The 26,915-nt window shown below is 40.5% G+C and overlaps 1 protein-coding gene across 5 annotated transcripts in view; it reads left to right on the forward strand.

Annotated features, from left to right (window-relative positions):
- PTPN13 (protein tyrosine phosphatase non-receptor type 13) overlaps positions 1-26,915 on the forward strand; it is a 132,609-nt gene that overhangs the window by 34,554 nt on the left and 71,140 nt on the right. For all 5 annotated transcript variants that reach the window (XM_051618757.1, XM_051618760.1, XM_051618758.1 and 2 more), the window contains exons 3-6: positions 3,976-4,145; positions 9,307-9,372; positions 12,146-12,331; positions 15,106-15,199. In XM_051618757.1, coding sequence (XP_051474717.1) covers positions 3,976-4,145; positions 9,307-9,372; positions 12,146-12,331; positions 15,106-15,199 — 516 coding nt within the window. The remainder of the gene's footprint in view (positions 1-3,975; positions 4,146-9,306; positions 9,373-12,145; positions 12,332-15,105; positions 15,200-26,915) is intronic.

A 26,915-nucleotide genomic window follows, 5' to 3' on the forward strand; every position in this document is an offset into this window, starting at 1 on the left:
GAATCTCTTTTTCTGTGTGTTTGTTATTTCCCCACAGTATTCTGGGGAGTAGATTCCCATACTGCTCTTGTAAATTCTCCTGAAAGCCTAAACAGAGGATGACGTGAATATTATGACTGGAAACTAGTTTCTTTCATTTTCCTGTGGCCCCTGACTATGTGATGGTTGCATCTTTGTTACTTTTGTTTCCCCAAATTTGTGAAAGGGTACTAGAAGAGTTACTTTTAAGTATTTTTCTTAGGTTAAATATGCATTGTAGATCTTCAAGGGCATTATTTTGGTTTGCAATGCATGCTTTAAGGATGGAAATAGAGAATGAGGTATTTTATTCTCATCCTTTGTAAAAGCAGATTGGATTCCCAAAGTTCTGGTGTAGGCAGTGAGATCCACTATATTTATTAGAAGAATCGAAGAAAATGTCAGCAAAACAAGCTTGGCAAAATCAGCCCTTCTTCTAAATTGCAATTAATCATATTAATTGTCTGTTGCTTCAGATCATGAGGATTGTTGGGTGTAGAAGGAAGTATTTTACGTGGATCAGTAAATTCAGCTTCTGCATCTTTAGGGGACAAATGAGTGTTCCAAAGTTTGGTTAAATTAATGTTGGGAAGACTTCAGGCTAGATGTGGGCTTTTTGTTCTCGATGAGACAGAAACACAATTTCCTTTTAATTCTTGTGTCAGTAGTATGTTTCAGAATATCATGAGTTCACATGTATTTCAAGTTTTTGTCATACAAAAATGCTACGGATAAAGCCTCCAAATTACTTAAGGTTCCCAAGTTGGGGCTTTGAAGCAGAAATCTTACAATATTTTAAAAAGTTTAAATTTTTATATTAGGGGTGCATACACACAGAACTAGTAAAAAATGCAGTAATTATCTGCAGGCTGATTTGTGGAAGTTGATGGCAAATTCTCTCAAAAAATGCCTTGCTATATGTGATGTTTCCTTATGTACGAACAATAGGAATTCCATCTCTATGTTTATTTTGTTTAGTTAGCATCTGAACTTACTGCCACAACAGTTAAGAGCAGTTGTTCTGTTTTATTCAGAGGAATTGGGGTTGGAGGCATAGTGCAAAATGTCATCTCTTGGGACTGGGAGAAACACATCATGTGATTTTCACTCTGAATTAAATTGTATTTAAGTCGATTGAAGTAAATTTTCACGAGTTTTGCCACATCTTGTGTTCAGAATTCTTGATGGGTGAGGTTTCTTCAGCTTACCTTGTTTTTAAATGTAGGTATTTGAGGACTTTTTCACAATGTGGGATATTTCTAAACTCCGTTTTGGAGTTGGCCATGCTGGGAAAAGCACGTCTATATAGGTCTTGTCATGTGCTCCATGCCAAGTGTCTCAATACACACTGTGCAGAAACCATCATTTTGGATGTGACTGATTATTTTTGCTGTTGTATCAAACAGATATTTTGTCATGGCCACTAGGGATTGTAGGTTTGAATCTTATTGTAGCTAGGGGTCAGTTGGGTTGTTGTGGGGAAGAGGTGAAATACCTGCTGTGGTGTAAGGATTGGTAATTAATGTCTGCACAAAATTTACAGTTTCTTCTTCCGACCAATTTTAAACCATGTTTTTCAGTTAGCTCAGCAAATGCAATTCTTTGGTGGCTGGTTGGATTTAATTTTTTTTCTAACACCTTGATAAATTCAGTATTTGGAAGTATTTGAAGTCACACTGGAGGAGGTCTAGAAACAGAAAGATACTTGTACAGCTTGTTAGTTGATCCAGATGTTCTTTAGTTTAGCTTTATGTTGACATTGGGAGGTTCAGTTATAACGTTGCTTTGTCCCTTGTGAGTTTACTTCCTGAAATAGGATAGGAAAACCCCAAGATCTTGTCTTCTGTGTATGAGAGACATCAGCAGGTATGGTTTTGTATGTGGCATTTTTTAGGGTGTTTTGGGCATATTTTGGTTTTCTATGTGACAAAGACCTGTCATTTCTATGGGGAGCTCAGCACTTCTGTGTGAGAGCTTCAGCTGGTTTAGTCTACATGATCAGAGATACTATCCATCAATTACTTCTTTTGGATCCAGGGGAAAAAGCCACAGGTATAAAATACACTCCCCTGAGGCAAGAAGACTGACACTCCCTTGTATGTCCTAAAAAGCAGAGCAGGGCGAAACCAGTTGCTCACTGGGAATCCTAAGCTTGTCATATGGGCTTGCAGCAAAACACACTGGCATTTTAAAATCCATTAGGAAGACCATAACAAACTCCTTTGGTTCTCAGATGAGTAAACAACTTGAATTAACTACTTGAAGTAGGTTCTGTAGGTTCTTTTCTCTACTAGAGTGTTCTTTGCCCTCAGTGCTGACACTTCCTTTTTAAAGTAATATTCTGCAGAGACATTTAAGGTATATATTCAGAAAAATGTGTATCAGTCTTAGGATGAAAGCTGAATTATTGGGTTCTCTGTGAATGGTATCTCTTGTACATGTTAGTAGGAGGGAAACTTGCTGAGCTTCAGGATCTGAAAGTCGGGAAAGTTGTGTTGTTTTTTTTTTATATATACTTGGACTACCAGGTTGTTAATGTAGTTTTGCTTTGGTATCACAGAATGTAGAAAGCCTAAAAGCAATTTCTTAGCTTCTTCTGGAGGAAGGGGAGTTAAAGGCATTGAAGGACTGATGTGGGTAGATCCTTTTACATCTGGTACCTACAAGCAGTAATTTAATACATTACCTAGGAGATTAGAAATATTCTAGATTACAAGATAATTGAACAGCCTAGGCAGCAGCAATGTAGGAACATCCTGAGCTGAGAGGAGAGTGGAAAATGTCAGTGGTGGAGCTGAAGGAGGGAATTATTATTCTGTTTTTGAATTCTATGTGGAGGGAAAGGAGAATTTTCCTTCAAATGGATGTTTCCTGATATCTTTGATGTATCATGTAGGGGAAAATAGAGCAACTGTCTCCTTACCTATGGAAAAATAAGTTAACTTTTATTTTTGCTTAGATAAAAGCTTATGCCTCCCTGGGTGAAACAGAGCTGATTTACTGTTTAAAGTGTAGGAAAAAAAACTCTTCCTTTTACTCAAGGAAACAGTCTCTTTTTCCTGCCCATGTTAACTTTTACTTTCAAAGCAGATTTTGGATTTTAACACCTTCCCCCATGGTTGCAGCTTGTTTTCCCTCTCCCTTCCCCCTCTTTTTTTTTTTTTTTTGAGTAGGTCTGTAGACAGGAGTTTGACAGAAGCATCATCAGACATCAAAAAAACAGCTGCCAAATTGCATATTCATAGTGTAGCAAGTTTTCTTTGTCACTTGGGGTTCTCTGATTTCACTGGTTGTTTTGCTGGTTTTAGGTATTCTTTGCAGGGTTTAAATGGGCAATCTTACTAAGATTCCAGGTTTATTCTCTGCCTGCTGCCACTGCTGCCACTGCTGCCTAGGATTTTTCTTTTTTTGCTTCTGAAATATATTTCCTTCAGGCTAAAAGGGACTTCTGTCCCTCAAAACATTTCTATTTTGTCTAGTTCTATCAGCAGCTGTAATAAGGAGTATTTCCTCTCTCAACTGACTCTTCTCTCTTCAGATCAGTGCTGCTGCAGCAGTGCTAAATTGCAGTAGCAATTAACTCCATTGTTATTGTAGGAATTAGGATTAATGACAGGTATGCTACAAAATATGATCATTTTATATGTTGACTGTAATGTAAATGAAATTATATGTGGACTGGAGAGCCTGTGAGTATTTTAGCAGGCTCTTTCTGAGCTTGTTGGGCTGAGTAACAGCAAAGAATAGTAAAAAAAAATGTGTGATTAAAATTGAGGTTGGTCGTCATGGTTATGAAGTGCCACATGTGGAAAAGGAAGCATGAAATGATTCCATTAATAATATATGGGTTGACATTAATTGTGTCTTTGAGCAAATAAAATCATATCAAGCCAGAGCATCAAACAATGCTGCTTTAATTTCAGGGTGTGGTTGTGTTTTTTTCCTTTTCACATACAGCTGATCCTACTGCTCTGGGATTCATCATTTCTCCATGGTCTCTCCTGTTGCTTCCATCTGGCAGTGTATCCTTTACTGATGAAAATGTCTCCCAACAAGACCTGCGAGCATTCACAGCACCAGAGGTTCTGCAGAACCATTCTCTGTCATCTCTGTCGGACATTGAAAAGGTACAGTATTTCTTCCTTGGAAAACAGCTGTTGTCTTTTGCTGTTGATGCCTTCACAAAATAGCTATAAACTGTCCTTTTTGTCTCCCTGTTGTTCTTGAATTCCATGGGTAATTGTTGATTTCTTTTGTGAGAGGGGGAGGGATCTCCTACTTGATCTCCCACTTAGTTTTTTGTCAAGGGCAAGTGTAGGGACCTGCGCCTAGGGAGGAAGAACCCCATGCACCAGTAGAGGTTAGGGGTGGGCCTGCTGGAAAGCAGTTCTGAGTAGAAGGATCTGGGAGTCCTGGTAGATAGTAAGTTATCCAAGAGCCAGCAGTGTGCCTTTGTGGCCAAGAAGGCCAATGGAATCCTGGGGTGCATAAGGAAGAGAGAGGCCAGCAGGTTGAGAGAGGTCATCCTGCCCCTCTGCTCTGCCCTGGGGAGGCCACATCTGGAGAACTGGGTCCAGTTCTGGGCTCCCCAGTTCAAGAGAAACAGGGAACTGCTGGAGAGAGTCCAGTGGAGGGCAAGATGACTGGGGAATTAGAGCATCTCCCTGATGAGAAAAGGCTGAGAGAGCTGGGACTGTTCAGCCTTGAGAAGAGAAGGCTGAGGGGAGACCTTATGAATGCCTGTAAGTGTCTGAAGGGTGGGTGCAAAGGAGGATGGAGCCAGACTCTTGTCAGTAGTTCCCAGGGACAGGATGAGGGGCAACAGGCACAAGCTGGAACATGGGAAGTATGAAATATGAGGAAGAACTGCTTTACCATGTAGGTGACAGAGCCCTGGAAGAGGCTGCCCAGGGAGGTTGGCTGCCCCCTTCTCTGGAGCCATTCCACACCCACCTGGATGCAGCCCTGTGGGATGTGCTCTGGGCCATCCTGCTTTGGTGGGAAGTTGGACTAGGTGGTCTCTAGAGGTCCCTTCCAACCCTGACAGGTCTGTCACTCTGTGGAATTGGAATGGTGATGATGGCTGTGTGCAGGAAATGTCAGCGTGCAGGTCCGTAACATGTGCCCTGCTGACAGCCATGCTTGGGCAATGACTGCACAAAGTTACTGACCATGGAACTAGAAGTAAGCAACACTTCACCTTCTTTTTCTAAAAGATGTCAGTGACATCAACAGTTTTAATTTTTTCAAAATTTTGGGGCAAAATGCACCTGAGAGGTAAGCAAAGGAATTACTCAAACAATCCAGGGCTTCAAAAAATGGGATATTTCTACACTTACCTCAAAAGAAAAAGTTTATTTTAATTAACATAAATATTCCTCGGTGGTGTAAAAAGTTGTTCCTTTCCACCTTCCTTTTATAACCCTTCCCCAGGGGTAGATGTTCAGGTGGGTAAGGTTTGTGTATGCAATTTCCTGCATGTCACTGATACTGACTAGCTTCTCAGATGTCAAGGCTGTAATGGTAACTCTTTCCCCAGAAGACCATTGGCTTGTTGAGAGTTACAGTTAGGAGTAAGAAGGAAGCTGAGCTCTATTTCCACCTCCTTGGCTTCTCTGGCTGGATAATCCTCAGAAAAGGAAGCCAGCTGGAGTTAGTGGTGTTGTAATCTGGGAACAAGTATGGCATTTGGCAGTCTTCCTCCAGGAAGAACAGCAACCTGCTCTTACTCCAAAGGAAACCAGTCTTGGCATTGATTGCTGCTGTGTGCCCAAGGAGTATTAAAACACATTTTTCTTTGTTGAATGTTTTGCTTTTGCAACTTTGTTTTCTTCTAGACCTTGTATATAATCAGATTTCTTTAGGACTCTATCACCAAATATATTAAAAAAATAATAATTTCTTCAGTTACAAGCCCTTTAAGCATCCTTCTTGCCCCTCAGCATAGTAAAAATTAATGGTGTAATATGTATATAATTTCATCTATGACAAAAGCAATAAGCAACGTAGGTTGGAAGTTTTAGTAGAGAAGTAAAAATAACATACCAATGCAAATTAGGTATCAGTTGAGTAGAATGCAGCTGCCGAGCTGTGTAGTCCTACTGTTGGAATTCTTTATCTCCTTTCAAGAAAGACAGCACTGTTGAGGCCAGTAACAGTACCTCTAGTGCCAACTCTGAAGTTAATATGCAAAACAGGCCTTTAAAAATGCCAGGAACCAAGTTTTGCAATTACATGTTTATGCCCTTCACCAGAGGTGATTGCATGCTGTGTTTTGTGCCAGTATTCATTCAGTGTGCTGCTTTTTTTCTTTCTGAAATAAAAAGAGAACTGTTACTATTAAAAGCCATGCTATGATGTTCCTTAATCTTCAGGAAGAAAATGCTCAGAAGGATCTCTGGGGCCTGGGAGCTCCAGGATAGAGCAGATCAATAGGCAGTGACAAAATACTGGCATTCTGCACTTATCAGACAATCATAGAATGGTTTGGGCTGGAAGAGACCTTTAGGATCATCCAGTTCCAACCCCCCTGCATGGGCAGGGACACCTCCCACCAGACCAGGTTGCTCCAAGCCCCATCCAACCTGCCCTTCAACACCTCCAGGGATGGGGCTTCCACAGCTTCTGTGGGCAACCTGGGCCAGGGTCTCACCACCCTCACACTCAAGAATTTCCTCCTCATGTCTCACTTCAGTCTCCCCTCTTCCGGTTTTAATCCATTCCCCCTTGTCCTCTCACTGCAAGCCCTTTTCCAAAGTCTCTCTTCAGCTTTTCTTGTAGGCCCCAAATATGCAGTGCTTATTGATCCTCTCCAATGCCTGTTTGACTTCATGTCATGATACCAGTATAACGTTGCTTGTTGGAAGATGATGACAAAATTGAGACTCTAGACTGCAGCAACTGTCTTGCTGTTTTCATTGGGAAACAGTTTTATGTGGAGATAGACAAGTTTTGGCTTTACAGAAACAAATTATTCATACAGTCAGATATAGTCTAAATAAAACTCTTTTTAGCTTTTAGTGTTCAGCTTTAGTATTAGGTTGAAGATTCAGGCTTTGAGTTTGAGATTAATTAACCTGTTTCATTTTTAAACCCTACATGAGTTCTCCATGTGCTTTGCACACACTGGGAGGAAAAATATTCTTCTGGTAGCCTGGAATGATAGAAAAACATTTGAAGAAATTTGCTGCTGCCATTCTTGTTCTCAGTGTAAAGCCTTGTGGATAAATGACACAGCTTTTCTCCTGGTCTTGTACTCATGTTTGGGGGCAGTGAAGGACAGCTATCATCTGAAGATGGGATCTGAGTTACTTATATCCCAGTATATGTAAAAATAATCTTTAGCAATGCATCAGGAAAAAAATAAAAAGACTGGAGTATTTGTAATACTGATCTATAATCTCACAGTAGGGAACCACACAGTGTAGTAGAACTCTTCAAGCCTGTCTGCCCTCTGGAGTTTATTTGCTTACTTGCTTTTATGGAAGGAGAAAGCTTCCTGGACCATAGCTTTCTACAAAAACTCTTCTCCTATGATGGCTTTGTGAGTTGAAGGTAGTAGGGTTGAAAAGTAGCTTTTATGTGCATCCTTTTATTCACTGTTTCCCTTTACATTGTTTTAAACTGCATGCTGGATGGCCGACTGATTGTTTTGATACATGGCCTTCATGCTGACTGGGGGAACTTGGGCCATTTCAACTTGGTGGTCCTTGTTCTGTCATCACTTCTTGTAGTTCACTGAATTAACTTACTTGAAATCTTTCTGTTTTGGTTGGTCATAAGATTTAAGTGACAGAAGTTTAGGGCTGGAGTGCTTCTCCGAGTAGGTTCAATTCCAATTTGATAGACATAAGGCATGTTGAATTTACCAGAGCAATTTTAATATTGCTTCTAAGTATATTTAATAATTACTTCCTTACCCTGTCACAAAGCTGTGTATTGCTCTTCCAAATACACAAAAAGGAAACATTTATCTGTTTTACAGAGGAAATCTACAAATACATGATACTTGTGTTTGGGGGCTAATTCCTGGCACAGTGTAGTAATGCTGTCATGTCTTTCATGCAGTCTGGTCTAAAAAGAAGAACATCTATGCATCATCCTTTTTCTGAATCTTTGAAGATATATTTTGTTGTCTTGAGTAGGCTAAGAGACTCCTCAGTATAGAGACAAATTCCCTTGTATGACCATAAGTGAATTCAAGATGTGTGATATTTAACAACTCTACATATTTATTTTGGGAAGAATAAAATAATTTTTATCATCTCATAGGTTGTGTTGAGTCCCTGCATTGCCTTTGTACACTGAATTTACACCTAACTTTTCAAGACCTGTGTAAGAAGTACTTGAATCTGGACAGATCTTGTCAGTGTATATATCTAGGTCTTAAGTAAAATGCTTTGCTTTTAGTTGGTGAAGAGGATGACCTAAGCAAATAGCTTTTAATTTATTGCTGTCCCTGTAATTGTTGTTAATTGCCTGACCAATTATTTAATAAACTTTTTGCTTTAAGTAGGATGAATATCACTAATAACTTGGTAGAAAGATCCATCACTACTGGATGTTACTTACACAATCCAGAAAAACTGCTTCTTTTTTTTTCCCTGCACTTACGCACCTGTTTTGTTTACCTCATCACCTACAGGGGCAGTGTGTGTTTGTGCTCTTAATGCTGCAGTATTTAAAGGTTTTAATACCTGTCCTGATGGGCTTAATATGTTAGATGATTAGGATTAGGTACAGTAATGTCATTAATTGTTAGTTATAATGATTAGTGTATTTGTATCTTAAAATATCAATAATAGATAAGGTTGATTGCTTGATACATTGGTAGTCTTATGTTCATTTTTTTTTCTCTTTGATCCCAATCTTGGGGATCTCATGACAGTAGTAACCCACTCTGAGCCCTGCTAAGGCCTATCTTGCCTTCAGACTAAAGTTTCAAGGAGCCTTGGACACAACCATGCACTCTGTACCTCACACCAGGCTGGTAACATGGACTACATGTGCTTCTGGCTTCCATGTGAGATGAAAGCTTAACATTGAACAGAAAGGACAGAGGCACTGGTTAGATGCAATGCATTTCATAGTAATAGTAGGATTTGCTTCTTTGATCCTTGTGGCAAATGATAAGAACAGTTTGGAAGACAAGTGAGCTTAAATACCAGGAATATATTTAGGCATATATTTAGGCAAAATGATGTGAAGTTGGTTGCTCTCCTTTAAAGTTCTGCTTTTTGTTTCCAGTCCTGTTCAATGAGTTGACAAATGTCTTGTGTCTTACGACAGGTCCATATTTATTCCCTCGGTATGGCACTCTTTTGGGGAGCTGATTATGAAGTTCCTCAGAGTCAGGTAAGTTTACATTTGATTTTGTTTAATGTTGCAGCTTCAGACTTAATAGTTCGGCTGAATCTGCATTTGAGTTAACTTGGCAGGATATCATCAAGTGAAGCTGAAAAGTAAGATTTTGTTGCTGTACTTAGAGCTTGTTCCTGTGGAGAGTGTGAGGCTGGTGGTGGTGTTGTCTTGCAGAAGGGTGCTGACACTACCTTTCTGTTAGTTTCCATGAAGATACATCTGGGCTACTCTATCCTGCAGCATTGTAGGCCCAAAGACAAGAGTTTAGGCTGCTGACAAAGCAGAAAATTATTTGGTTTGGTTTAGGCTTATATATATATATATATAATATTTCAATAACATTGTTGCTTTACTTGTAATAAAGCAAATTGTTTTCTATGCTGCTGTAAATTCTCTGAGTCTGAACTTGGCACATGGAGACATTCACGTTACACAATGACCAAGAAAGGGGTCGAATTACTTGCAACAGAGAGTAGACTCTTGCTGTTGACTTGTCAGTCAATGCAGACACAGTTGCAGACTGCTCAGAGCCAAGTGTTATTGCTCAATGAGGTTCTTTCACACACCCATCAGAACTCCTATGCAGTCTTTCCAAAACTGACTGAAGATGTGATTTGTCATCTTCCTGGATGGTCCTTCCCCACTCCAATTAAGCTTTTTAGAAGTCAGTATCTAAAAGATGAAAAATAAGATTAAATTCATCCCCAAAAAACCCATTTAATGATGAAGTTGCAGAATTTGTCAGAGTGTTGTGCAGCTCAAGGAGATAAACTATCTCTGCTTCATATCTGGCTTTGGTCCTACTAGTTGGTGTGATGTGTATGGAAGGAAATTTTGGAAAGTTCCTTGGCAATTTAAGTTTTCAGTTCCTAGTATTTCCTTTAACAGAAAGGTGGTTGGGTTCTCAGGTGTGCTGATTTGAAAGTAGCCATCTGAATTCAGAAGTCAAAATTTGAAGCTATGAATGATGTATGGATGCCTATTTGTAATGCCTACTGTGCCTGTGCCAAAAGCCCCAGTATTTTCTTGGACAGCTATCCCTTTTCTTTGCTCTCCTGTCTTGAAGGAGATGAAAGGAACAGTATTTAGCAGTACAGGAAGAGTGACAAGGTCTAGAGGTAGGTGTTGAGCAAAAAGTAGGCATGAATTTTAGTCCCCTTTTCCTCTGTTTCTTCCTTGGGTATTAGGTTGTAGCAAGTTTCACAGTAATGCAGTGGGAAGGAGTGCTTTACCCTTTGATATAACAGGTTTTTTCCAAAGAAGGTGTGGTGAGGAATGCCTGGAAAGACAAGGGTAACAGAAGTCCAGAAGTTACCTTTGAGATGTTCTCATGTGGGGCCTTTGCCCTCTGGAGTTAGGGGAGGGAAAAGGACAGGCTGTGTATGACATGACTGTTAAGTGTCAGTTTGTATGTGCGGATTTTCCCATTTTTAATGTTGTTTTTATTTTTTCCATATTTGCCTGTTTATGCTGATTAATGAGCTACTTCTCTGCTGGGAGTCTGGTTGAATACAACAGTGATTTCTGTAATTAGTTAGAAGTGCTAAACAAATAGCTGAGAAAAACCTCTGTTAATTAAATTAGGGTGGTCCAGAATCCTCTTTTTTTTCTTTTCTTTTTTTTTTTTTTATGATACAGTTTAAGAGTTACTAACACAGGGAAGACTGGAAAATCATGATGGTTTGAAGTGCTCTGTGATGCAAAAGGCACAACAGTGCTTGTACTTTGTGGGTAACCACCCACTTTGGGAGAGCTGCAGATCAGAAAGCTCAAGTCCCGAACGCCTGCGGCGTCTGAGAGCAAGTGTTATCTCAGGCTGTTGCATGCCCTGAGGAGTGATATTCCATACAGTGTGTGGGATTAACTGAATGGGAGAGGAGAATTGTATCTAGATTGTTCGTAACCGTACGGGTGTTGTTCTGCAGCTGTGAAGCTCTGCTTCACTCATCAGTGGCTTTGGTGTTTTATTCCTTACTTTTTTGTTGTTACTGTTTGATGGTGTCATCCGGACTTGGGAATGTCATCACAGCTGCTGTGAAGTGGGCCTATAGGAAAGCTGGGAGCTGGGGAGGGACTTTGGACAAGGGCTTGTAGTGAGAGGACAAAGGATAATGGACTAAAACTGGAAGAGGGGACATTCAGGTTAGCTATGAGGAAGAAATTCTGTAGTATGAGAGTGGTGAGACACCCACATTGTCCAGGGAAGTTGTGGCTGCCCCGTCCCTCGAAGTGTTGAAGGGCAGGTTGGATGAGGCTCAGAGCAACCTGGTCTGATGGGAGGTGCCCCTACCCATGCAGAGGAGTTGGAACTAGATGATCTTGAAGGTCCCTTCCAATCCACACCATTCTGTGATTCTATGAAGTATTGTCAAGGTGAAGAACTATAGAAAACGGGCAGAGAAAACAGAGGACTACAAGAGGACAGTAGTAAAGATTTATGCTTGTGATGGGCAGAGGGTTCAAAAAACAACAAAGCAAATTTCCTCTGAACCCTTTCACTAGTCCTTAAGCCCTTGAGAAAGGAAAGTGTTGATATCCTGACCTTATAGAACAGACAGCTTGCTTGGGGAAAAAAACAACAAACCAAACAACAAACAACCTGCTATTTTTCATGACTTACATGGTGACTTTCTAATTGGCACTCAGATAATGTAGGCAGTGAGTCTGGTGAGTGGATACTTCCTTGTCCTGAATGTCATTTGTTTCTGTTTGTACCATAAGTCACTATTAAAACTGTTTCTCCTGTACCTCCTGTTTTTATCACTAGCCTATCAAGCTTGGAGATCATCTTAACAGCATCCTGCTTGGCATGTGTGAAGATGTCATTTACGCCCGTGTGTCCGTACGGACTGTTCTGGATGCTTGCAGTGCCCATGTCAGGAACAGTAACTGTGCCCCTTCTTTCTCATACGTGAAACAGTTGGTCAGACTGGTTCTGGGAAGCCTGTCTGGGGTAAGTCTTTGTCAGCATTTGAAGAGTAATAGAGATGAGCAGGAAGAGAGCAAAGGTGCTAATTCAGAGTCACTCTGCAGTCATTCTTCCCCTTGTTTTTACTATGTTGCAATTTTGGTACTGGTGAGTGAAAGGAGGAAATAGCTCTAACCCTCCATCTGTGCACTTGACAATTCGCCCTGGAATATGCTTTGCAGCTGTTGCTTCTGAGGAAGATAATTGTGTCAACTGTTTGTCTTCGTTGAGAGAAAAGTAGGGAAAAATGGGAGAACAAAAAAGATTATGAACTCTGGGGCAAGTTTTAGGTGACTCGTTGCTACTTGAAATGCTTCAAAAATGATTGCTGTGGATTTTCTTTTTTGAAGTTATGCTTGACTTCTGTAGAGTTGCTTATTAACAGAAGATGGACTTTTTCAGTGGTGTGTCAGTTCTCTTGCACTTCTGCTCAGCTCTTGGATATCATAATTATCAAGGATGTTTTTGTGTGATGGAGACAAATGCTGTTTTCAGGTGTTAAACTACTTGAACTCACCTTACAAAGTTAATATTCCTGACAGGCAACATCTCCCTTCACCTAAACCATTACAACATGACTTCAGAATAGTTAAATGATTTCAAGGCTCTGAGTTAGAAAGCAAGACCATAAATTGTCAGTATTGCTTGATTGTTCTCTTACCAATACTTGCTTTCCTTATGTTCAGTTTATAATTATAACAAGTACTGGACAGTTTATTATTGCTGGAATGATATCACAAGATGGTCCTGAATTTTATCTGGGTTTATGTAATTTAAACTCCTTTTTTTTTAATCTGAGAGGGGTTATGCCAATGTGAAAATTGCTGTCTGGAGAGACAGCACTGTAATTGCAAGAAAGATGTTGACTTGACAATGCTTCCTTTTACAAAAACAAACAAACAAACAAAAAAGAAACAAAAAACCAACAACAAACTAACTAAAAAATGCCATGATCTAAGTGATAGTTTCTTTATAAATCTGGTTTGGAAATGCTTGCTCGAGGTGAGAGTTGACTGCATTTATCTAATAGTTGTCAGCAGCTGATGATGACAGGCCTCCAGAAATAGTGCTGAGCCCGAGCTCCACAGAGCATTGTCTAGTCTGTGAGGTTATGTCTGTCCATCCAGTGCTACTCACTGGTATGTCTAAAGTCTTGTGTAGTTGCCAAGTGGAGCTAGTCTGTAATTCAATGAAATAAAGACCTACAAGGCACTAATCAAGCAACTATTAAAGTTGCAAGCCTTGAGCTATAATCGGGCCATGAGCTATAGAAACAGCCACTGTGGAGAGAGAGTCTCCAGGTTTTTAATGGCCCTTTCTGCTTAGCAGATTTTCTCCTTTTTCTCATCGTGTTCTTGTCAACAGGCTTTCAGAAGGAGTCTGAGGTTAATGTGAGAGACCAGTATGGACCAGCCTGCCAAAGACAGCCATAGTGGTCCCAAATGCACCTTCTGAAATCCAGTGGAGAGCTGAATCCAGCAAGTGTGTTCCTACCTCCTCTCCCCTGTTGATAATGAAGGAGGGGGGCTGCTGGTGGTTATCCAGCACTGGAGTTTTGTTCATCTTCTAGATTTTATCTGCCAGTAACTTCTTTAACCTAATTGGTAACGTGTCGCTGCATTGGCTTTGCAAGAAGACAAAACCAAAATGGCTGAATAGAACTGAGTGTTGACAGAACAACCACAACAGATCTGTGCTGCTGTCTTTTTGCACCTTCATTAGCCATCCCTGCTGTTACAATGTTTAGCACTCTGTTGTGTGCTGGAATTTTTAAATTAATAAGAAAAGGGTATAGATTTATTTTTTCTTTCCCCCCAGAGCTGTAGTACAACTTTCTGTTCCCAGATCAGCATTTCTCCAATCTTGGTTGGCCTTATCAATGACTAGAGAAGTCCTGGCTCTGTAAATGGTCATTTGGTGCTCTATAAAGCACAGCTGAGGGGTCCTGTTTGAATGTTTCATTTTCCATTTTCATACACTTTGTAAAGGGCCATAAGGTGCAAGACTGATTCAGTCTCTTACACAAGGCAACTCAAGTACCATGAAAGTGTGATGGATAAAAGGCTGCTTCATTTCTCCTTCCCACCTCCCAGATAAGCCACTCTCTGAGTTATGCCCGATTCTCACCATATCAAAACACCTCACTAAAGATTTTTTGTTGAAGCAAATAAGCTCTTCTTTGAATGATTGTACACGTGACATCATTTTTTTGAGGGAAGTAGTGATTAAAAATAAATAAATTATAAGTTAATAGGAGTAGTCACACCTGACACATAGAAGGAATATGCCTGAGGGGCTAAAGAAAAGACTTCTCATAAATGCATGAGATTTTTACGTGTGTAATAAGCTGTGTGAGGTATCAGACTAAGATTGTCAGGTACAATACAGTTCTTCCTGTTACACAGAAAACCCATCGGGCCAATCATGAGTTCCAGTCATGTTGCAACCATCAAACATGGTTTTCAAGTGTTGCTGTGTCTTCAGTTTGCTTAAGGGTGGAATATGTTTAAATGACACGCTTGTGAACTTTGTTTACACTTAGTGGAAAAAAGTAGACCAGAAGTGTGGCAAAAATAATGCAGACATAATTCAGATATGGTTAATTTTAGGGGATATTCTCACTGGTGAACCTGTTTGAACTGCCACTCTAAACTTCAACTGCTTGTTGCTGGCTTTTGTGCATCTACATAACGGGCACTTGTTTCATCAAAACGTGAGCTCTTTCAGGATTTGACTTTGCATTGCTACCTGTTCTGCAGGTGGATCAACTTTCTTGCAATGGAGACAGAAAACTGCAGCCAGACAGAAGCCAGGCCATTCGGGAGAGGCTGAGGGGAAAAGGACTTCCCACAGGTAAGTGCTTCACTGCAGTAAAGGTGGTGGCAATAAATGCAGCCCTGTGAAAGGTCAAGTTTGGATAGAGTTTGGAGCCAAAGAAGTGAGGTAGTGGAGGACTTGCTGCCATACACAAAATCCTGATGGTTCCGTGTCTAGCTAAGCGTTGGCAGTGGCAGTGGCAGTGACAAGAGAGTAATTGTTTGAAGAAAATGCATGTCTTTTTTCCAGTTCAATCCTGATGGTAGGAACAGGTTTTAAAGGTTCCCGGTGAGAAGTGTTGTTTCTGGGGAAAGGGAATCTTCAGCTGAAGGCAGATGAGCTAAAGGAACAGGAAGCAGCTTTTCTTAGTTATCTCTTTCCTGTGGGCTCCACTTTCTCTTCATAGCTCTAGTTGCACACAGCCTGTTTCCCTGCTTCCCGGGCAGCCCTGGGCTCTTTCCTCTGCACACAATGCTTTTTTTCTGCTTCTTTTTTCCTGAAAAGGTGTATTGCATGTTCCCTCGCAGGTCTGCTGTGCTTTGACAGCGTGAGGTGGACATGGAGGCCAGGTAGGGTTGTACTGTTGCTTTCAGGGAAGGAAGGAAAGAGGAACCTGGGGAGTCAGGGAGGAGGCAGACTGTTTCAGAAGCGAACTGTTGCTATTCTCACTGTGGAGGAGAAGGGCTGATGCTGGCTATGACTTCATTAGATGTCCTTATATAAGGTCAGTGGCAGCAACAGATCTGAGCTAGGCTTCTCAGACAAGAGGATGTGTATTCTTCCAAAAGACCAGTCTTGTATTTTTATGGAAAATTTGTGGGACTGGCTCAGCATTTTGTAAGGCATTAGCTTGGACCACTCCAAGTCACTGCAATGCAGGCAGTGAGATGTGATAATCAAGTGAGATGTGATAATCCAGTGAGACCATTCTTGCCTGAAGATCTTCCTCTCTAAATGGAGCATCTTAGTGCCAGAATGCAACATCACCCACAGATACTCAACACTGCAAGCGTTAGTGACACAGTGTTTCCATCTGCCTCACATTACTGCTGGTAAATAGGCAGAGAGAGAAACTTGGAACAAAGTTGTTTTGCTGATGTGCTTAAGTTGCTCCTCTGTTTTTTAGTTTTGTGTCAAGCAACAGTGCAGTGAGTTGCAGGAACTGAAATAATCCATGGAGTTGTCAGTGGCAATAGAAATTACAGAAGTTTGACACAGGTCTGGCAAGGCATTGGTGGTCTTTATTGATTCTTTTGAGATGAATCCTAGACTTAGGCTACTTTATGATATAAAAGCCTTCTCTCAGTGGTTGCCAGACCTTCCAGTACAGCACTGTGTGGTTAGGAACAATTTCTGGTAGAAGCTGCCACTTCGTTTTCTGGCACAACTGCACTGATCTGACTGCTTTCTCAGAGCCTTTGCTTTCTTATTGGATTTTTTTTTTTTCAATTTATTCTTCTTTTCCACAATATTTCTATAGCAAGAGGAAGATCTGTACAAATACAGGGTTTGAGCCTGGATCAATCTAGTTGACTGGATTTGTCAACAATTTAATGCTTTTCTTTTCTGAACTTAAACTCTTTCTTACGATGAAATCTTTCTCTGCTTCCCCCATATTTTTTAAGGGCTGTATTAGAACCTTGTTTTTCTGTTATTCTTAGGTTATTTTTCAACCCTATTTTTGCAGATTTCTGGTGGTTTCTTTACACACCTTTGTTCTTTTACCAACTTGACCTATTCCGTGTTATTCACCTTCTATTTATGTATTTATGATTTATTTATTAGAACTCTCTTTGAGCACACTGCTATTTGGCTGCTACCTCAAGCATTGTCATTTCCATACCCTCTTCCTATAATCTATTCTGCTTTTTATTCCATGACTATCATCAACTGTGTGTTTTGATAACGGCTGGGATATTTTTTGAGTTTTGCAGATGTAGCAAAGTTGTCTTTAAACTCTTTTCTCACTTCATTAGCAACCCCAAGTATTACTTTTCTTTATTGTTCTTAGTTTTGTATTCACTAACACAACTGAGAAGACTTTTGCTGGTTTGCTTTTCATTTTTGAAGGAAATTCTTAACTTTTTAAAATATGTTTGTGCCATTTGAGGATTTTCTTTGTTTTCCCACCCACAACTTTGTTTAAGCTTTTTAGCAGAGTCCTCCTCCCTTGCTCAGCAGTAATGTTTGTCCCTGAGGTCTGAAGTATATCTTAACAAAAAAGCTTTTGGTTTATGGTCTAAGTTTTGCAGATTAACCTAATAGATTCAGCCAGTAGCTCCATGGCTTTCTGGCTAAGTATGAAGGTGAATAATATCTGAAACTTTATCTGAGGACTGTCTTCAACTTGAAGGATATACATTAGATGGTTTATTTGCTGGTTCTGTACTGTATCCTCTGACTTGAAAAATGTCACTGCTAGAAGATTCTCTCCTGTTAGCCTTGATTTTTATTTTTTTTTAATCACTTAGTATGTATGACTGCTCCTTAGATGGTTGAGTGGGCTGTGAAAATGATGAAAGGGCTGGAGGATCTCTGCTCTGGAGACAGGCTGGGAGAGTTGGGGCTTTTCAGGCTGGAGAAGGCTCCAGGGAGACCTTAGAGCACCTTCCAGTGCCTGAAGGGGCTCCAGGAAAGCTGGGGAGGGGCTTTGGACAAGGGCTTCTAGTGAGAGGATGAGGGGGAATGGATTAAAACTGGAAGAGGGGAGATTGAGGTAGGACACTGGGAGGAAATGTTTGAGTGTGAGGGTGGTGAGACCCTGGCCCAGGCTGCCCAGGGAAGCTGTGGCTGCCCCATCCCTGGCAGTGTTGAAGGGCAGGTTGGATGGGGCTCTAAGCAACCTGGGCTGGTGGGAGGTGTCCCTGCCCATGCGGGGAGTTGGATCTACATGGTCTTGAATGTTCCTTCCAACTCCAACCAGTCCATGATTCTATGGTAGGTGTTGCTTTTATTTAATTACCAAAAGGTTCCCATAGGGTCCATTGTCTGATCTCTGAAAGTTCCCTTGCGGTGTTGTGTGCTTGTGAAAATCACTGGGTTGGGGAAGAACAACCAGAGCTAAGGGTTCTTTGAGACCAAGTCATCCACTTGGCTCAGCTGCTATCAACCAGTAAATTCAACACAGGATTTTAAGTGACCTCAGTCCAAGTAATTTTTTGGAGGGTTTATCTTTCTAGGGAACATCACATTATCCAAAGAGAACTTATTAAATGTAACCTTTACTCAAATAGTATTTGTGAAGTGAGGAACTTGATAACCCCCAGATTGTAAAGCCAGCTGATTAGTCCTCATCCTCTTTTCTCTCTCAAGAGAAAAGAGAAACCCCTTAAGGAACCCCTGCTTCTCTGGCTGCATGTGCAGTGCACACGTAGTGTTACAGGTAGAGTGTGGCACCACAGGCCATGGATGTTGAGGCATCACTGTTCCAGTGCTAACCTTACTTTTCCTGTATCATTCCAAGCCTGCTCCTGAAGGTACAAGTTAGTAATGAGATGCTTTTCAATACTTGATTTTTTTTCCTGTTTTTATCAGGATGCTTTGTCATCCAGCAAAAATGTTTCCCACTTACTGTGTGGGTTTTATGATATTTTGGTGTTATGCTTCTTTCTTCCTGTTTCTTCTTCCTTCCTAGATGAAGAAAATCTTTTTCATGTTTTCTGTTGTTTGAGTCCCCTCTTTTTTAATTTTTCAGAATAGAAGATGAATTGAAGCCAATAATTCATTTATTTTTTATGTTCTGTCTGTCCTTCTTCTCTCATCCTGTTTCAGTTTCTCTCTATCATATTAATTACCTGCGGAACTCTTGTTCTTTTTCTCTTTTTTTCCCTAGAGCCTTTACAACCCTCTTAGCTTCCTTTTCCAAATGTTATTTCTTTATCAGTCCCATTTCCTGGTGTGTCTTAGTAGCACCATCTTAGTTCTCTGTGTCTCAGTCTTAGGTACAGTCCCTGATTCCATGCATTCAGGGAGTATTGAGGATCAGCAAAACAGAAGACAGAACAAAACAAAGCCCCTGACATAACCCAAGTGGCTGTAGCAAGTTTTCAGTTCCACTTGGCATGTGTACTAACTTATGTATTTGAAAGGGAGTGAGAACCCAGTGAAATGGGTAGCTGATACTAAAGAGTGACAGCTCACATTTGAATCAGGGCAATTTAATACTGGGCTATTTCTTTTTCTGCAGTGGTCTGTTGGTTTGCTGGTCCAAAGTCTGTCAATAACAGCACAGATGAACTGCCTTGAGGGCACAGCTTTTAGATTTCTGGAAAAGTGAGCTGTGGAATGTAGTACTAATTATATTGATGATAATCTCATAGATTGAAGTGCCAGAAATAGGCAGCCAGATGAGGGTTTAAGAAAAATAGTCAAAGGAAACAAAAAAAACCAGCTCAGAGAAGCATAGAGTCCTTTTTTGCCTCTGTTGACCCTGCTGCTGTGTGTAGTTGAAATACACACCTCTTACTCCAGTTGCAAAACAGCAAGCACTTAGAAAGGTAGGAAGCTACAAGAAGGATTATGATTCTGAGTGAACTGTCTCATAGATTACAGCTGATGTCAGTTGTCTTCTAAAATCTAAATGTTTGGGTTTAAGTTCCTCTAAGAATACATTTTGGGACCCGTTTAGCACTGGGACAGTTGGAAGAGAGGGGAGGGCCATGCATAAGAAGGTGTCTAATTTTACCAGACATTTTACCAGCATATTTAAGGAAGTAAATATGGTGAGGAGAAGTCTTCCCTGGAGAGCACAGAAGACATCTGATACTCCTGAGGTGAAGTTCTTTTGAGTCATTGTGAGAATCTTAAAAGTGACACTTCAATTAATAGAATAGCTGTCATATGGAGAAAAAAGCAGCACAGAGCTAAGGCATTTCTTATGTTACTGTAGGTATCTAACTTAAGATACCTGGTAAGTCATGCTAAGGTTAGGAATATAGAGATGGCTCAGCAAGAGATGGGCTCCCAGTTGGAGAGTAGTCAGCTAATACCTTAGGTATCTGCAGTCCTTGAAAAATGCTAAGATGTTTGCTTGAAGTCTTTGCAAGTCATTAAGATCAGTTTTCCATACCGTGGTCATCTGAAATGAGAATTGCTGGGCCTTTATTGTTGGCTTAGGACAAAGGTTCTTTTTTTCTTTTAACATACTTATATTGGGTATTTTGCTCTCCTTAGGTACCAAGGTTAGATATTTTCAGCTCTTAATTTCTGTCTTTTATGTCTTGGAAATAATTGTGAAATAAATAGCTGCATGTTAATATTCTCCCCAGTTAAATTTATTTTTCTGTCTCTTTCATGACTCACTTTCTGTGGCCATTTTGATGAATGGGCTTCATGGCAGGGCTGACTGCAGAAGTAAATTATTCTACATTAGCATTACAGAATGTTTGCTCTTGCTCAAGTCATGCTCAGGAACTGACTTAGCCAGGAGAAATAGAAATAGTGAAACCTGGTGTGAGTCAGCTGAACTTATGAGTATTATTTGTAAGGTTTGTACTCAAAGCACTGTAGATCTTAAGGGTTTTTCTTCAAGAATTCTTTGTGGAAGTTGCTAGATACAATTCTTTTGGTGTGTCCAAACAGTAAGTGACTGTCAAACTCTTCCAAACACAAAGCAAGAGTTAATTCACTGTGTTATTTTTCCTTCCAAACAATGGCACTCTTCCTTCAAAAGGATGTGTGGTCTGTTTAAAGCCCGTTTGAAATCTCCAAAACTTGTACATGGCTGGCAGCCTGCTTCCCAGCCCTCCAGTCAGTGAAATTCAGCATCTTGTGGTTATTTACAAAGTTACAACTTATGTTAATGATCTGTGAACACCAAGGACAGACCTTTGCAGAGATATTTCATCTTTTAAAGAGGTTTAACTAACAGATGGTCTCGTCTTTGCTTTCCTGCTATGAAAGTCTCTGATTTTAGCTTGACTTGTGCAGTGTGGTGGACTGTCTTTAATTAACCTTGTACGTTACAGTACCACAGTTGTATCCTGCAAAATTACAACACTCATCTCTACTAAAAGAATATATGCACCATGAGTAAAAGCCTCAAGTTTATCTGAAAGATCATGAAGGTTCACCTTAACTGTATGTAGCAGAAAAAAACTGGAAGTGCTGAAAAAAACCTTCAGATGTTGATAAACTCCCTGTTTAATTAGACTATACACTCTGTCAGGTGCAGCAAAAATGGTAGGTGTTGTAAACAGAATAAGAGATTCTAAGGCCAAGTGAAGTTGCTTTTAATTTCACCAAAAAGTTCTAGTGTTTTGTTACCCTGCTCTGGCAGAGTTTGGACTCGACAATCTCCAGAGGTCCTTTCCAACCCCTACCATTCTGTGATTCTCTGATATCAATTACTTCTGTAGCTGCCCAGCAAAAACTCTCAGACAAAGGAATATGTCCCCTTTTGCTATTGATCCAGGGAAACTGATTGTGGATTTTTTTGGAAATGCAGCTTTGGGTCTACAAAGAAATGGTTTGTAGCAGTGACCTCCACATGTGAACTGAAACAGTGTCCTCATTTTCTTGCTAAATCCAAGCAAGCAGATTTAACTTATCAAGAAACACAGCACAAATTTAATTCCATTGACTTGAAAAATCTCTCATCTGGAAATACAATTATTTCTCTTTGTTTCCCCTGTCTCCTCAGTACTAGAAAAAAGGAACTAAGTGGGTGGAGAATAATGGCCAGAGTTCAGCAAAACCAAATGGAAGCCAGATGAAAATTTCATGTTTAAAAATAAAATACTCTTCTGCACTGCAGAAACCATGCCTGTTTTCTTCCAATAATTGTTCCTGTTTGCATCTAGCCATACTGGTGGTTAGTGCTGGTGGAGGTCTTTTTGAATTCAAGTATAGTTGCAGCTGCACTGAGCTTCCAGCCTGCCACTCTTGGGAGGACTGTCACTGTGGCACTGCCTGCAGACTCACAACGCTGAAGCCAAAACAAGGATGGACACAAAGATCAGTGGGGAAGCCAAACCAGTGGTGTTAAATGCTGTCTCTGTGCAGAAAAGCAGCCATATCACTGAGCCTCTCCTAGGGTACACAGAAATCCAGGAAGAGGATAGTTGGCCTGTAAACTAGAGGGGAGAAGAGCAGTGGTGCAGTTTCTTTTTTGCAGTTATTTAGGAAGGGAAGAGTTAAAATGTTGCATTTATGAAGTGCTGCTTGGCAAGATTCACTACCAGTGTTGACAACAAGCTTCCTAGTTTCTGGAGCTATTTGGGTTTTGATAGAGGAACCGTGTCAGCCCAAAGCAGAATACACAGTGTTCTACAGAATTATATCCTGATCATTACTTAGAGTGCTTTCAGCAGACCTTGTGTCCAGCTGATTTCTTCCCTCTCAAAGACTTCATTGTTTTAGGAGTACTTCTACCTGAAACTTGCATTTTTTCAAATTGAAAAAGGAAGAGAAAGGAGGAGGTGCCACTCTGAGCAGTCAACTTCTGTTTGGCTCTCAGCCTGCCCTAAAGGGAGTGCAAACCCAACTCCTCCACCAGCCACCCACTCATATTTGGAAGCTAACTGCATTGTTTTGGGATAAGGATTTCTCTGTCATTCTGTTTTCTGCACAAAGATGGTGTGGGAGATGTTTTTTAAAGTCATGTACAACAATTTCCTCTTCTCAGGCCTTTCATTTTGGGAATGATGGTGTGCACATCAATGCACGTGCAGGCAATCTTTCTGTCCCCCCAAGTCTTCTCTCTTCCTCACCCCATCTCCCTTTGTGTGTGTATATATCTATGTATCCATCAGCTTTGCTAAAATGGAGCTGAAAAGGGTATTCTGTTTTGTGAAAACTGAGGAAGGAGGGAATCAGAAAGACTTTTTCAAGAGACTTGAGCTGAATTTATTGAGTAAAACCTGAATATGGTCTGTGATGGCATTGACTGTGTTTGCACTTCTGTAGTATTTGGTTAATTGCCTATACAATTAGGCTGGTACACAAGTAATTACAGTCAGGCTGATTTTAGTTAGGGCCGGATAACAACTCTCTTGCTTAGAGGAAAATGAACCAGATGACTGTCAGTGTGAGTGAAAGATGGTGTAGTTGCATTCACAGCTGAAGACACCAAAGGAAGAAGGTAGCAGGTCATGGTCATTTAGCAAACGCATCTGCGAGCTGAAGTTGTGCAGGAAACTAGGTTTTCATTTAACACCAGGAGGGAATTTTGTTGTGAACTCTTGGTGATTAATTGCTATTTTTATTGTCTACGTTGCCTCACTATATCTTACACTTTGGAATCGTGCAATTACTATAATTGCATTTGAATTATTTACAGTAATTATAAGTAATTGCAGTAATGTAACATCAAGTAGAGGATAAACACCCAAGGGCAATACATAAAATCAAGAACCCAGATACTATTCAGATGAGCATGAAGAAGAGTTTAGTTCTGCAGAGAAGTATTTGGGGAAGGGGAAAGCACATCTTTTGAAGTTACTTACATGTGCAGTATCTTAAATACTAATGGCTTGTCCTTTCACCATCACTGACAAGTAGGGAGGCACTTTTCTATCCTGTTATACCCTTGGGTAACTGAAGCATTGAGTAGCTCTGTGTGGTCTCAGTTGAGATACTTTATGTCTTTAGAGGAGCCAAGATGCTTTGGACAAGTCTTAACAGTTTCCATTACAAAAACAAGTCATTTTCTAAAAGGAAGATCATAACATGAGTTTTGCCATCCACTATAATTTAAAGATGTAGAAGTTCCATTATGCTGTCAGGTTTCATTTGATCACTACTTGCATCTTTATTGTTCATATATCATTTTTACTGGTAGTTCTTCCCTTCATCTTCCCCATTTCATCATAAAAATCAGGGGTGGGGGGGAAGTTACTGGATAAACTATGTATTGGCTTAATGAATTTGAACTTGTGTATGCCATTCAACTGAAAATATCATTCCAGTCTGTGTTCTGGAGGTGTACTGTTAGCTGAAAGCTAGACCTAAGAGCCTTGTCCTGAAGGAGACTTACTGCAGTCATTTAAGCCCCTTGATCTATGTCATGCTGGAAGTGTGTTTAGAGAGCTCTCTAAAGGGAAAAAAAAAAAATCAGTAAAAGGAAAATTGGCTTCATCCTGGCTTAAACCAGGACAGTGTTGAAAAAGCCAATGGACAAAAAAAAAGTGATGAGGAATCAGGACAGATTTAAGTTATTGAAAACAGAAGAACTGGATTGGATTGCTTGCTGGTTGCCTGATCCAGTTTTTTCACTGGTATCGACAACTGAGTCTTGTCCTTGAGTGTTGAGCTCTGCTCTCTGGTGCCCAGAGCAGCATGCATGATGGCTGGTATAAATTATGGATCTGAAAGTTCTGTATTGCTCCTTTTTTTTTTTGGTTTGCCTTCTCAGGATGCCCAACTTGAGCAGGCAGCCCCTGCCCCTAAGTTCTTTCTTGCCTTTCTTTGAGGCTGATTCTTGCCCAGGTCGTGCTGACACTGTGAGCTAGTTTGGGGAGAGCTTGTTGAAACGACCTTAGGTGTAGAGAGCAATGGGTTTTGCAGAGGTGGGAAAAAGTGCCAGGACTGCTGAAACGTGGAAGTGGGAATGGGGAGACTAATAAAGGTAAGGTGAAAGTTGTGCAAGAGCATTTTACAGTCTCAAGAGTGAGTGCTAAGGCGTCTGTATGTTCCCGTTGGTAGTAGGTTAAAAGCTTGTGTTCACTGCACGTGTCAATGTGGGTATGAGTTATACAGACCTGTAGACATCTCTCAGAAGAGTGGAAGAGCTGTGTGGAAGTGGAATGCCTCCTGCACTGCTCCCTGATGGGACAGCTCATCTCCTGTCTCATCAAGCAATTAGCTAAATGAGTGGCAAAGCCGTAATGATGAGAACTTTCGCAGTCATTGCTGGTGACGTGGTGTTCACTAGGTGGGTGGATGTCTTGGGGAGTAGAGAGCATCTCTTGTGTGCCAAGGCAAGGAGCTTGTGTGTTCTGCATGAACTGGAAGAAGCTTCTGTTACATCTAGTCCCGATGTTGCAAGTCCATGGAAACTATAGCTTTGGTGAGGAGAATGCTCCTTTCCTTCTGTTGTCCCCAAAGCAGGGTCTGTCACCCAATGTGCAGTAAGCCAATCCACACACAGAGTCCAAGAATAATTTCCAGTTCTGTGTGCAAAAGGGAGCAAGCTGGTATTCCACAAAGCCAGCTCAGCTTCTCCAAACACAGGGGCTGCTTTTACACACAGAAATGTGTAAAATTGCTTTATCTTTCTTTATATTCTATCACATGTAGACATGATTGATTGACTAGTTCTTCACATCCATCTAAAGTGACAGATGTCACTAGGCATGCTCGAAGAGTAGGGGTCTCTCTAGCCTATGGGTGGGTCTTTTAGTATGCTCATAGTGTATTAATATGCTGATGAGATGTTAATACGGTGAGTTCAGTTAGTGTTTTCTACCCAGTGCTTCAGCCTGTAACCAAGATAGGTTGTGGGGAGTGCTCTTTTCCATCCCTTTGTCTGTCTTGCAGGTTTATGTCTCAAGGATGTGGTGTTGTCTGCTTGCAATATGTTTTTCTCCAGTTCTTGCTGTTTAAGTGTTGTGTAAGCCCTGTTTTTATTCTACGTGTCTGCGTTTGTTCTCTTCTGTGTGATTTTTTTCCCTCCAATCTTACTTATTTCAATTAATAACTGACTTCTTTTTCCCCTCTGGCACTCCTTTTCACTGGCAGCTGGGCTCTTTCACTGCAGTTCTCCTCAGCCTACAACAGCTTAAGTTTGTCTCTGGGTGTGTATGGCAAGAATAACCACTGGTAGTTAAAGTACACTTTAGCTCTTTTTGCTGAATGTGATCCTGGAAAAAAGAGAAAGCTTCCAGGTGCCTAAATGATCTTTTGAACCAGGAATGTTCTTCAGAGTCATGACTGAGGATGTACCAAGTAATCCTGAATGTACAGCCTCTGTGATATATTGGAGTTGCAGCTCCCTGTTTCTCTTGCTTTTTCTGCTTTGTTTGCCATTGTTTTGTTCAGTAAGATCTTGTGCCTGTAAATTCTTTCAGTGTTGCAGAGGTGTTTTTTGGGGTGCTTTTTTACACGTAAAAAATCTGAGAACAGTGTATAGAGGAGGTTGTATTGATGTTATCTGCCTAAAATCATCTTGGAACTCTCATTACTGGGGAAAATTCCTGGAGCTCCTTTTGATTGACTTGTTTGCTGACCATCTTAAATACTGCAGTGTTTTGGTGTTTCTCTCTCTCTCAAATGACTGAGTTAAAATCCTGGTTAGGAATGTCTGTTCTTGATGTGCATGTCCATGAATGTGGAGTATGTGTTTGCAGAACGGGTATCGTGCTGCTTCTTTAGATAGAAAGTGGGAACTTGACAGTGAACAGCTATTTTTTAAAAAGCTTTTTTCTGTCTGTGAATATGACATGTAATTTACCAGCCTTATGAGGAATGCCTAGTCTGAGAATAAGATGATAACCTAAGATTTACTTGACCACAAAGATAATTGTTTACTTGAGTTTAGACTTAAATCTATATTTGTAAAATCTGAAGTGATGCGTCAGATGCCTTCAGAAGTTCATTGCCATTGTCAAAGGTTTTTCTTTTATTCTCTTGGCTGGAACATGTGGGAACTGTGTAATTTCTTACATGACACTTTTAGACAATCCAAACTAATATTTTCTCCTTGTGTATTTGTGTGTCCATAAGAAGCAAAGTGCTTTTTGGTCTCATTTGGCTTTAGTCTTGTTTGTTGCTGTTGTTTTTAAATGCCTGGTTTTAGTTTAATCTCACAGAAATA

The sequence above is a fragment of the Apus apus genome, chromosome 4 (genome assembly GCF_020740795.1).
Source record: "Apus apus isolate bApuApu2 chromosome 4, bApuApu2.pri.cur, whole genome shotgun sequence".
Lineage (NCBI taxonomy): Eukaryota > Metazoa > Chordata > Aves > Apodiformes > Apodidae > Apus > Apus apus.